Source organism: Poromitra crassiceps, assembly GCF_964638095.1.
Source record: "Poromitra crassiceps genome assembly, chromosome: 14".
NCBI classification, from domain to species: domain Eukaryota; kingdom Metazoa; phylum Chordata; class Actinopteri; order Beryciformes; family Melamphaidae; genus Poromitra; species Poromitra crassiceps.
The window spans coordinates 20,650,441-20,664,093 of record NC_139633.1 but is presented as its reverse complement, the minus strand read 5'-3'; the positions used below and the strand labels follow the sequence as shown (position 1 = coordinate 20,664,093).

Genomic DNA, 13,653 nt, shown 5'->3' with positions numbered 1-13,653 from the left:
TTGCCACTTGCAGGTATTAAAATGCATACATTGGATTTGGATGAATGCTCATAGGGAGAGGAGGAAAAGTGAAGGAGGGAGAAAACTATAGCTTCAGTAACGTGACAAAACAGCATTCTGTACAATAAGAACATAACGTATAGGAGTGGTTAAACAGTATTCTGTACAATAAGAACATAACGTACAGGAGTGGTTAAACAGTATTCTGTACAATAACAACATAACGTACAGGAGTGGTTAACAAAATATTTCAACTTCGGAAAGTACAATTTAATATAGTGCAAGTGCATACAATGAAAATGTTAAACACTGCGTGCACTGGAAAAAGTTTGTGTTTGACCCCTCTTTGCTTGTGCTTGCTTGCTTCATTTCCTCGACCAGAGAGTAGCCAGTTGGCTCAGTGGCTGGAATCAGCACAAGCCCCAGGGTGCACAAGTGCATCCTGGGCCAGGACGGAGTCATCTCCATTTTCGACCAATTTTGCAAGTAGATTAAGTTTGTCACATCAGGCAGTGCAGTGCAGTGCAGTGCAGCCTGCACAGAAAGGCTGAATACACAAGCTTTGGTAGAGCCTGCACTGAGAACACGCATGGCTGACTTGTGATGATTCACGTTCTCCCTTTGTGGTTTATTTGTTAACTCATTGAGTGCCAAGGACGGACATGTTCGTCATTTCAAATAGTAACGTAGAGTGCCAAGGACGGACATGTTCGTCAATTGCGTTTTTTGACGGTGGGGCGTCGATCAAAGCCTTCTGCCTCTGATGTACAAATATTATAGCTATTGGATGTGTCTAACCTATTTTACAGAACCCTTAGGTGGCGACAGTGCTCTCCACATAACAGAAAGGCAAGGAAAAAACAAAGAAGAAGTCGTTATGGAAACGGAAATCGCATCGCATCCGTATGCATCGATATGCTGAAGCACGTTACTGCAGCTGTGCCTGCAGCAGCCAATCTGCTCCCACAATTGAGCCGGACAGCACATCCGCACATCCACACCGTCGAGTTGTTATTATTCTCAACTGGAAGCATCGTTGCCGGTGACAAACACACGCGGAACGCTGTAAAAAAGCAGGATGTCGATGTCCCTTCACTGTGCGCACAGCAAACTCAGCAGAGAGCCACCACAGACAGGAGGAGGAGTGTGCAGTTGAGGCGAGGCGGGGCGGGGCGGGGCGGGGGGGGGGGGGGGGGGGGGCACGCAGAGCAGCGCGCAACACCCAGACAGACCCAGGCAGCAGGACAGGATTGACAAACGCAAGCCAGAATATCCGATGCCCACCAGCAGCAAATCAAGACCAGCAAGAAGCTGCAACCAGCAGCGCACGCAGGGGCCAGCGCTGCTGGTTGTAGCTAAAAAATATTATTCTGCCAAACAGAATTCCCTGGCCTTCACTGTTTTATTGAAGGAAATTATTTTTGAGGTGTGACTACATTAGAAAAGATTAGCTTCAGAGTCAGTGATGTGCTTGAAATGTTTAATTTCACAAAAGGCCAATTATCTCAGCTTCTAGAAAAAAATTGCTGTTTTTGGATGAATCAAGCTATCTTCTCCGGCTCATAACTAAAGAACGGAAAATGGGATCAATAAACTTTTTTTTGCAGATGATAGAATAGAGTCTCATCGTTCTTTGTGCGTGTTCAGTGTTTACATAGTAATATCACACAGTATTCTGTGGGCCTCGAGAAATCACTGAAAACGCTCTGAAACTCTGGCACTGGGAGCATCCGTTCTCCAAAAGTGGCTGGCACTCAATGAGTTAAAGGGCCTAAAATCCATTTGCATATCGAGTCACGGAGTTTCACCGCTAAATGAGAGGGGGGTCGCTGAATTAAAAGCTAAGCTGTAGTCTCTAAAAAGCATCCATGCAGAAGTGTGCCATCTGTCCAGGTGTGCTGCAACTTTGTGCAGGGCAAGGGTAATCGCATCCTTTAGAACAAAAACTGTGTGTGTGTGTGTGTGTGTGTGTGCGTGTGTGTGTGTGTGTGTGTGCGTGTGCGTGTGCGTGTGCGAGTCTTCTCAGTCTCATAGTGCGTCGGTTTGTTATTCTACTCTTCCCATTCAGGATCTGCTGCATTTAGAGGAACGGTTGGGGACTGTGAACCGAGGGGCCTCTCAGGGAACCATAGAGAGGTGCACTTACCCACACAAGTACAAAAAGGTGAGAGTATGGCTGTAGGCAAGTGTGTCGCTATCATTGCATAAGTGGGTGTACATGACCATGTTGTTTTATGGAGTTTGTAGCTATATATTTTTTGCATGTCTGTAACAGTTTATTCTGGGACAGAGTGCACAGTGGTCTTTTGTGCTCGTTTCAAAAGCCTCGTGTATTGCCAGCTTTTAGTCAAGTGCTGTAGTGTCCTTTATCGGAGATTGTAGCTATAAAGACATTGTTGGGGGTAGATTTCCGTAGAGATTCATTCCAAATGTATCTAAATATAAATATCTAACACCCTGCCACCCAATACAGAAGGTGTTGGAGAGAGACATTGACGAACAGTTAACCCCTGAAGCATGGGCATCTATTGGGAAAAATATGCACGCAACCCCAGAATCGGTGAGAAATAAATGAACAAATCAATTTGGAAACATGTCTCTGCTCACATGTACAGTAGATGTTAGTTTTGGGGGGGGCCAGGGAATGTTAGCGTTAGTCATGGGGGGCCAGGGAATTCGGCTCTAGAATAGCATTTGCTTCTATAGCATAGAGAGAATAGATACATATTAGAAAGTTTTTTCTGTTGCCAGGACAAAATGACCATTCTCTCTGTCCATAAAAGGAATATAATGTTTGTTTGTGTTGAAATGCTTGTTCTATACATAGTAAGGCCATATTGTGTATTTGTAATGTTAACACAGTGTTTTAGTTTAGCGATATTATGAGCATTTTACAGAAAAGTATCATAAATGCTGTAGGAGTAACCCCCATATGTGATGAATCTGCTGAGGCAACTTGGCTGATTGATGGCGCATATCTGAAGTGATGTATTGAATGTGTTTTTTTTTTCACAAACAGAGAAAGCTGCATGATAAGCAGGATGAGGACGAGGGGGCAGATGAAGACACAGAGGAAAAATGCACCATCTGTCTGTCAATATTGGAGGAAGGGGAGGATGTCAGGTAAATGGCTGCTCTCCTGGGTGTTGTGTGTTCACTTAACACAGACATGTGCCATGTCAAGTACGCTTGTTCTACCCCGCCATCGTCTCCTGACGATGAAAGATTATTTTTCAAAACCCAAAACTATAGAAATCAGCACAAAAACCAAGTGGCTCAAAATGACTGGCCTCATGTAGAGAGAGAAAATGCACTCATTTCCTAAAGAGGATTTTCTGCCCCCTGTTGGTACTATTGGATTTTTCCCCTTGATTTTGTGTAGTAAACCAAAATGAGGCAGGGTTTCAACACATTTACGTATCAGTATGTATAGTATACGGTTCACTGAGTGTGTATGACCTTGGATTTTCAATGTAAATTATAACAAACTACTTGACTGTATTTCTTGACAAAGAAATGGTTTATACCTTAAAATAATATAAGTGAAGGCCATTATAGTAAAACCCAAGACAACTTTTTGACATCTTGAATTTCTTAATCCTTTATTAGATTGGCTTTTTTGGTCAGTTGTGGTTTACAGTCTCAGTTAACAGTTAAAAATGTGTGTGTGCGTGTGCGTACACACACCCCCACATTTCAGAGGTTTGATCATATTTCAAGTCCTTCCATTCATAAATATTCATATAAAAATGAGCACAGTATGTCTTGGGGTTTCACAATACAGTATAATATAAAATGTACACCTCTCTGTTGTTTTTAAGATATTCATATTGGATGAAATTATATGAATTGATAACTGTTCTTTGCAACAACAACAAAAAGACTGCAGTAAAAGTTTATAAAATGTGACTTTGGCCCATGCTTCCCCTCAGATCTGTTTGTAGGGTATTCTGAAGACAAAGGCCATGAGGACTGAAAAGTGCCTGCTAAAGTTTACAGCTAAAAGATTCGAGAAGATGTATTCATTAAAAGTCAGTCACACGGATAACGGGGGGTCATTATGGCAATAAATAACGAATAAAATAATCTGTAAATCAGTTGTAAAACTAACAGGTGGCGGCTTAATGGGCGCAACTCAAACTTGCTCTCTATCTGGTCTTCCGCTGGATTCAAGCAGAAGTTATTTATTGCACTTTTTGCTAGACCAGGAGAAGGGCCTGGCAGTAGTCTTTAGTCTGCTGGTTATAAAAGCATGGAGTAATTGTTTTTTATTAATTTGGGATTGAAATAGGGATGAATTATGTCAAATGTGAAAAAGAAGAAGAAAAAATAAGTCGATTTTGCTTAAGTGTGACTCGTAAGACTGAATGCTTCTAAGCACACCGCTGTCCCTTCTCTTATTTCCCACTCCAGACGCCTACCATGTATGCACCTCTTCCATCAGCTGTGTGTGGACCAGTGGCTCCTCACCAATAAGAAGTGCCCCATATGCAGAGTGGACATTGAGGCGCAGTTGTCGGCTGAGAGTTGATGCTGTTTTTTTTCTAACAAGCCTTTTGTTGAAATTTTTCTTTTTTTGTTGTCGATCATTTTAATTTTCTCTTCAGTACTGCAGTCAACCAAAGATGGCATGATTACCTGCGCAGCTCTCCTATGAGAAAAACAAAAAATAAAAAAATAAAAACATCTGACAAAAAAAAAGCATTGAGCCTAGAGTGCCAGCTATGACGTATTATTACAACAGCTAGAATTCTCCATTAAGGGTTTAAAATTTAATTGTATTTATAAAGCTTTTATGTAGCTTTTGATCGTTTCCTCAAATGTCTTTTTTTTTTTCATTTTGTTTTCTGCATGTTTCCTTGCAATGCATTTCTTTGCACATATAACGTGGGTTTAACATGGCCTAACAACTTGCAGGTAAGGATAGCTGCTCTAGTAAAGAAGCATTTCTGTAAACCTAATGCCTTGCTTTACTGGAATAGAATGTCAACCTCCATTAAAAAAAAAACACATTGCAGGATTCATTTTACCAGTCATTGTATTGATTAGTTTATGTTTAGAAGATGTGGATTGTTAGTGAAAAAGATGTTTTTTAAGTAAATCAAGACATTCCTAACTAGGAAAATATGTTAACAGATCAGCTGCTGTATTAGTGCACACCCAGTATTTCTAGAGTGGAAATAAACTCCCAATGTTCACCTCACTTCCAGAATATGCACATGCTTGGCTACCAATTACACCTCCCTCCTGCATCTTCATTTTGACACCATTAACAACAAGTCATCTGATGTATTTGAGAGGAAAAAAGAAAACTAATGTCTCATCCCTCTCTTGACTGTTCTTTCTAACGTTGAATGATTGTTGGGCTCTGCTGTGAATCTTCTTGTCTGCGTTTTGTTGGGATTTATCACAGCAGATGGGCCCAAGATGGGTGAGCTGGGTTCTTACAAAGGGATCTCAGGCCCAAACGTGTGTAACAATTTTCACATGAGCCTGCAACCTTAGATCATTTTGTCGATTTGATGCTGACAGTGGCATTGGCTTTATTCATTATTTTGTTTTCTTATTTGATCCCTGTTTCTTTGCTCAGAGGGAAATACACCGCTCAAATTTGGGATAATAATTTGCTGTTTATTCTCACAATCCAAATCATTTTATCCACCCTCTCTTTTGTCTCTCTGTAGTTATGCAGCGGTCTCGTTTGTACTGCTGGGCAAAGGATAACACTAATACTCTTTGACTAACTCACTTGCATAGACTTGCACAAGAGAGAAAAAGATATGAGTGTAGTTATGAATATGACACAGTGCGCAGAGGCCATGTATTTCCACTCTGAGGAATATTTAAAAAAGAAAAGAAGAGAAAAACTAACATTTTGAATGGAGTGTTGGAATGCAGTACTTAAAGCAGGTATCCATGCATTCATCCACTTAATGGCACCAGGATCATATTCTGTGGGATTTATATTAGTTTAAAAAAGAATATTAATAAACTTGGATAACTCTTTCTTGAGTCCTTTCCTTTGGTGTTCTGTTTGAAAATGAGTGAATGTTGGGTTCTTGAATTGAAGAAAATGTCATGCTGTGTGTTGCTGTTAAAGCGTAGTGTGGCGCCTTTAGCTTTGAAAGCCTGGCTGCGTATTGAATGGAGTGTGAACATGTCCCAACCTAGTTTGGGCACCTTTTACTCCACTTTTTGTCATGGGGGCGTAAACCAAGGAAACAGGAAACGATGCCGGAAATAAGTGCGCCAAAAAACGTCTTTGTTGCCGTTAACTTGACGCGGTGAGGTTACGTTAGCTAGAGACTAGCTAGAGCCTGATAAAAAGAACAACACAAGTTGTATAGTAGCATTAGCACATTTCTCTAGTAGTCACTGCCGAGAGCTAAAGACAATGGAGTACTCGCCATGTGAAATCTTATGATCAATGCCCATGTCTTTCCCAGCACCGGCAGCAGAGCAGAGATTGCCTTTGGATTTCAACTGTTGTAATTGATCCTTCATTATCGATAACAGCGGACAGACAACTCAGGGGCGTCATGCAAGCCAACAATCTGGGAGGGCGAACTCTGCCCCCCCCCCCCCCCCCCAAAAAAAAGGGAGGGGGGGGGGGGTTGGAAGCACTGAGCTAAATAAATAAAGTTGGGTTGGGGTTGGAAGCCAGATTTAGAGGAATATCTCATTTTAAATTAACAGACTGAGCAGGTGTAACCATAAGCCTATTTTCCAAACTGCTCAGCCTCCTGGAAAGATCCATAATTACCAGACTAAGTACATTGCCACTGCCCAGGCTCAATGGACTTGACAAAAAAGGGAGACCACACGTTTCAAAGCAATGTATTGCCTTTTCAGAAGGTACAAATATTTTCTCTTCCATTAGTCTCATCTAGTGTCCTCTAGAGCAGGGGTTGCCAACATTTTTTGGGCCAAGGACCGGTAGATACATGGGGAAAAAAAGTTGCGGACCGGTTGTCAATTTGAATGGTTTTAGTTACATATATATTTACTCACCAGGTGGCGACAAAGGGTAAATAACAGCCTTTTGTGTTGTACTGTATGTAGCCTATACAGTAGGCTATTTATGTTTTTGTTTGAACTACAAACATAAATAAACGTCAACTTGAAACTATGTTTCAACTACCATACACAGCCTATAATATTATAGCCTATGTTTATTTTTTATTTTTTTTAGGCTACCTCTCAAAAATCAGTTACCCATTGTAACTGAGGGGGCAACATGTCTTTCCCAGCAGCAGCAGCAGAGCAGAGATGCCTTTGGATTTCAACTGTTGTAGCCTACTTGATCCTCCATTATCGATAACAGCGGACAGACAAATATAACTAGGCCTATATTATCAACTGGCCATTTGTTTGAAATGTAAAGCTTCTGTATTGGCTTAAAATATGTGACATTGTGATGTGAATCCACAATGTTTCTACAAGAACTTCTACTAAAAAACTTCGTTCGGTATGTCCATATTTTGTTAATGACTGATGAGTCGTGTTGAGGGTAATTGTTTGCCGTTTTATTTTCTTATTCGTTGTGTCTTGATTGTCAAGTTAACGAGCTATTTCCGCTGTTGTTTCCTGTCTAGGGTGGGCTCTAGGCCGGAAACAGGCAGGGTGACAAAATCACTTGTAAACGGAGGCCAGGCTCTTTCTCGCCGAGAAGAGCCTAGTGACGTCAAGTTAACGAGCTATTTCAGCTGTCTAGGGCGATATCACTTGTAAACGGAGGCCGGCTTGGCTTCTCGCCGAAGAAGAGCCTGGTGACGTCCCAACCTAACCGGCTGGTTAGAATGCATTTCAAGAAACTGCTCTAGCTAGCTGCGTTTCAAGAAACTGCTCTAGCTAGCTTTCATTGCAAAACGTCGGCCAATGGTAATTAGCCGACTCCTGTCTGCCTGCATCACGCTAGCATGTTAGCCAGGCTAATATGCTTGAGGCTAATTAGCCTCGAGCTACACTGAATAACACAGACCCCGACACAGGACACGCGGTTAGCAGTAGCGTATTATTTCCCGGTTATATCCTCGGCACTTCAGAAGTTGAATTTACAAACACAAGACTCGTATGTGCGGATGATATTATCACGAATATATAAACTGGACCCGGGGCTCCGTTTAACTCTGAGGGGACGAAGAATCTCCTATCTTATGGGACTCAGGTTTAGCTGAAGCAAACGTTAGCTGTGAAGCTGTAGCTTTGAATGATAGCGTCTGTCAGTAAATAGTTCAGGAGTAAAAGTTCCAGTCACTGTGTGAAAATGAAAACGTCTAAAGTCGAGAACCTGCACAGTGAAGCATTGCCTCCAGACATCCAGCAGCTGTTGGTCATTAAAGAAGAGGTTCCCGCTGAGCAGCAGGAATGGAGCTCCAGTCTGGACCAGGAGGGCCCAGAGCCCCCACATATTAAAGAGGAACTCTGGACCAGTCAGGAGGGAGAGCAGCTCCAGGAGGACCCAGAGCTCCCACACATTAAAGAGGAACTCGGTCAGGAGGGAGAGCGGCTCCAGGAGGACCCAGAGCCCCCACATATTAAAGAGAAACAGGAGGAACTCGGTCAGGAGGGAGAGCGGCTCCAGGAGGACCCAGAGCCCCCACACATTAAAGAGGAACAAGATGGACTCTGGACCAGTCAGGAGGGAGAGCAGCTTCAGGAGGACCCAGAGCCCCCACACATTAAAGAGGAACAGGAGGAACTCTGGATCAGTCAGGAGGGAGAGCAGCTTCAAGGGCCGGAGGAGGCTGATATCACCAAGTTCCCATTCACTGCAGTCGCTGTGAAGAGTGAATATGAGGAAGAGAAACCTCAGTCCTCACAGCTTCATCAAAGGCAAACTGAGGAGAACAGAGAGGCAGAGCCTCTGGCCAGCAGCTCAACTGAACCGATGAAAAGAGAAGCTGGTGGAGAGGACTGTGGAGTATCAGACTCTTCTGAACCTGAGACTGAAGACGGTGATGGTGAATGGATGGAAACTAGTGAACCTCAGTCAGGTTTAGACTCACAGAAAAACAGTGAAGTTCTTGGGAACAAACAATTTAGTTGCTCAGATTGTGGTAAAATATTTAGTAAAAATGCCAACTTGAAGTCACACATGATAGTCCACACAGGAGAGAAAAAATTTAATTGCTCGGTCTGTGGTAAATGTTTTGGTTATAAAGGAGACTTGAAGAGACACATGATAGTCCACACAGGTGAGCAACAATTTTCTTGCTCAGTTTGTGGTAAAGGTTTTGGGCAAAAAACACACTTGAAGTCACACATGATAGTCCACACAGGTGAGAAACCATGTATTTGCTCAGTCTGTGGTAAAGGTTTTGGTTCTAAATCAGCCTTGAATAGACACACGATAATCCATACAGGTGAGACACAAATTAATTGCTCAGTCTGTGGTAAAGGTTTTGGTTATGAAGGAGACTTGAAGAGACACATGATAATCCACACAGGTGAGAAACAATTTAATTGCTCAGTCTGTGGTAAATGTTTTCATTATAAAGGAGACTTGAAGAAACACATGATAATCCACACAGGTGAGAAACAATTTGATTGCCCATTCTGTAGTAAAGGTTTTGGTCTGAAAGGTTCCTTGAAGTCACATATGATAGTCCACACAGGTGAGAAACCATTTATTTGCTCAGTCTGTGGTAAAGCGTTTGGTCATAAAATACACGTGGAGAGACACATGATAATCCACACAGGTGAGAAACAATTTAATTGCTCAGTCTGTGGTAAAGCTTTTGCTCATAAAGAAAACTTGAAGTTACACATGATGGTCCACACAGGTGAGAAACCATTTAATTGCTCAGTCTGCGGTAAAGGTTTTGGTCGTAAAGGACGCTTGAAGAGACACATGATAATCCACACAGGAGAGTAAACATGTAATTGCTATCTGTGGTTGAGGGGGAATTGAGTGTTTATGTATGGAATTATGTAGCCTACTGTGTGTGTGTGTGTGTGTGTGTGTAGTACTGTAGTGTACATAAAAAATTGCTATCTGTGGTAAAAATGGTCAAAATGTAAACATAGCCGTGTTCGAAATCGTTCGAAATCTAAAAATGGAACACGCACAGTGTCCGAATTCTCAACTGTTAATTTGATTCACTATGTAGACCAGGGGTTTTCAAAGTCTGAGACTGTGGGCCTCCCCTCAGACACTGACGCTTGGACAAAGCCTCCCTCCCCATCATGATTAATTGAGCCAAGATAACCTGTTACTGCTGTTGACGTACTTCAGACTACACCACCAAAAATACATACAGTAAAAAGGTCTGTGAAGGCAATTATTTTCTTATGACTCTGGCAAAGTGATAAAACAGTTCAATTCCCCTAAACAACATATCTCTGAACTATCTCAAATCACGCACAATTTTTGGCTATTCTATGTGACCTACTTTTGATAACTTATGTACTAACTAATGTAATCTTTTTTTCACTCCCATTCACTGAGCCTCCCCTCAAACTGTTTGGAGTCCTGCTGGGGAGGCCCACCTCCCATTTTGAAAAATAGCTGGGTTCCAAACTGTTCCTTAGCAACATAATTAAAAAAAACGAACTCATTTGGTCGTTCCCCATCACTACAACACTACATGGGGAATAGTGAGTGAGTGAGTGAACCGTTCCGAACATGGCTAATGAGTCACATGAAAGTGAAACCAAGACCTTAACACGTGTTTGTGTGTAATATGGTATATAATAGTGTCCAAACCGGCCCACGGGATGACTCTGCACAGTGTGAAAATTGCAGAAATATAATGAAACTATTTTCTTTGGTCTTTGATATAGAGAAGATCAGTTGCCATCAATTGTAATGCACAGTTACAGATGGTAGACTTGATGATTTGTTTGATAGGCCTATGGTAGCTGGGACAACCCTATGTGAAAATGTGTTCTTAAGTGTTTTCCTCATGTTATTGGACATATTGATGAGTATTGGATTATCCTTGCAGTATCATTTTAAACTAGGGCTGACCCCAAATAGTGGACGATTCGTTCGAAGGAGCCTGATTCGACTGCCAATCGCACAATCGAATAGTCACAAAATGTGGTTATGAAATAAGGATCACTCCATTCTGCCTATATGGGGGTGCTGAATGTCTGATTTTACATTAAATTGCTTGGTTTCTCCCAATAGATCAGGATATAATCGACTATTTTGGTATAAGTATCAGCCTATTACCATAAAACCAAGTACCAATTAAACAAACAAATCAAACAAGCTCATGCCATTGGCTTTTCTGATTGCCAGATAGTCTTATAAAAAAAACAAAAAAGAATAGTCGAATATTCATATTGAACAGCCGAATCCGATTGGACTGACATGCTGAGTCAGGTATAGCCCTAGCCTAAACCAATTGTATTTATTGTGTGTATAGTGTATTTATCTTGTTTACTTTTAGTATTTACTTTTAGAGTTATTTTAAAGTGTTAATCTTCTACTTTAGCTGCTGTAATGAGTGAATTTCCCACTTGTGTGGGATTAATAAAGGCTATCCTGTAGTTTGTATCCTGTAGGCTATATCTGGTTTATTATGCTGCCGCTAGTCTTGACAGTGCACGTAGCCTATACTAGACAGATAATTGATCAAGGGTGATATAAAACAGGGTAATTTACAGTGAACTAATTCAGCTCATTGTAACACAAGAATGACATGTATTTGAATTTAAATATTAATCAGTGGAAACAAGGTGATGACATTAATGACAAGAAAAAATACACATTCATATGCCTGCGCTAATAGGCTAAGTAGGCCTAAATAACTCAGTTAGCCTATACGTTTGCAATTGTAACACTTAATAGAATAAAGTAAGATCTCACACATAACCTTTTGATTCTATATGCACCTGCTGCTCATGTTATGAACAAATGCTTGCTTAGATGACCCATATATCCTCAGCAGAAACTAACTGACTGCATAGTCATTTTAATAAAGCATGAATGTTAGCTGTCCAGCAAACACACCACTAATAGCCTATCTAGTTATAGTAATAATGCTTGGAAGTAGCTAGTCTCAAAGCCAGACCCATGAGAGTTCTTACGCTGATACACTGTGTTACTGCCGCGTGATTTCGAATCGCACATAGGTTACGCAATAACCACGCCCTGTGCCCGCCTACGCAGCAGTCAAGCGCCGGGATTGGCCAGGAGCAAGTCTTTTGTCTTCTTCTTTTGACAGTTGGAATCTCCCACACCACAAACACTGGAGGGCACGCAGCCCAGCGATTTCATGAACCAACTGAATAGCTCTTTAGAACGGACAGCGATTTCGAGAGCGGACATTGAAATGAATTATGGTCACCTACCTTCCTTAGTTTGTGTTCTTGCTCCTGCGTGGCACTGCATTTTCTTTGCCGTGAAGTCGTACCTTGTGCTGGCATCTTAAGTCCACTTTAGGACAATACCGGTGTTATTTTACATCAGCTTATAGGTCTTATAATTATAATAGACTACCTGCAGGTAATAAAGTGATGTTTGGTGTTATGGTGCTTCACAGTCTGTCACTTGCCGAAGAGTCTTTTCCTCTCATTTTTACCGAGGTTCAGTACAAGCCATGGCACAAATCTGTGTCGGTAGGAGGACTTTCATTTGTTCTGAAATCTTTTGAGGGTGGTTCTGAACATCCAGTGCAATGTTTGATGGGAGAGAGTGGCCTACATACAGCTAGCAGTATTGCACCGGAGTTACGCCCGGTTAGTTCTATTAAAATATAAGCACAATTTATTTATAAATTATTACCTCCCAAAATCAAACTCTGCCAATATGTGATAAGGATGTTTTTGAGCTTCTGTACTTTCAGTGTGTTGTCCTATGGTGGTTGTTATGCCGGCCGGTCCGTTCTGCCTGCGCTCTCTCCACTTGCGATGTGGTCTGGCTGCGAGTCGAGCCACCGACCAGGATGGTTGGCGGGTGACCCGCTCTACCCTTTCAGCTAAAGCCGCCCCAAGGGCTACGGTAATAATGAAATAGTAAGTTTTATTTTTTAATTGGTAATTGTAAATATTCGTTTTCTCAAGGTTTTAGCACAATTGACACAACTGCTCATAACCAATTGGCATGTTGTAGATACATTTGATCTGAATTCCTTATCTTATGATGAAAGACAAAGAAAAAATCCATAGCATAAGCTATTGGACATTTGCAAGTCAAGATAGCTTATATATATAGCCTATATATATAGCCTATATATATATATATATATATATATATATATATATATATATATATATATATATATATATATATATATATGTATGTATATATATATATATATATATATATATATATATATATAGCCTATATATATATAATAAAAGTGAACCCATATTTTTCCTGCCTTGTCTCTGTCTACTCGCTCTCTCCACAGTCCACACAAACATACTCACTCAAACATGCACACATGTACAGTCTGGATGCCCCTCAGTCAAAGATCATCACGAAGGAGTCACAGTAGTAGTTGACTCAGTTTTATATGCTTTTGTTGTATTTTTGTATAAACTAATACGTTATTTTTATGTTTTTATAAGCCTGTTGTAGTAGTGTTTGACTTGAAAGTGCCAAGGCGTGCGGAATGACTATTAAGGGGTGTTTATCTGATGAGAACATCCCGTGACCCACCCAAAAATGTTCTGGATTGTTTGATTAGCAAAAACAGG

The 13,653-nt window shown here is 41.1% G+C and overlaps 1 protein-coding gene across 4 annotated transcripts in view; it reads left to right on the top strand.

Moving 5' to 3' along the window:
* Positions 1 to 5,203, top strand: part of rnf111 (ring finger protein 111) — a 41,133-nt gene extending 35,930 nt beyond the window's left edge. For 2 of the 4 annotated variants that reach the window (XM_083650416.1, XM_083650413.1), the window contains 4 exons: positions 2,069 to 2,164; positions 2,474 to 2,560; positions 3,020 to 3,123; positions 4,414 to 5,203. In XM_083650416.1, coding sequence (XP_083506542.1) covers positions 2,069 to 2,164; positions 2,474 to 2,560; positions 3,020 to 3,123; positions 4,414 to 4,531 — 405 coding nt within the window. In that variant the 3' untranslated portion in view covers positions 4,532 to 5,203. The remainder of the gene's footprint in view (positions 1 to 2,068; positions 2,165 to 2,473; positions 2,561 to 3,019; positions 3,124 to 4,413) is intronic. The other 2 variants (XM_083650414.1, XM_083650415.1) reach the window with 2 other exon arrangements.
* The last annotated feature ends 8,450 nt before the right edge of the window (positions 5,204 to 13,653 follow it).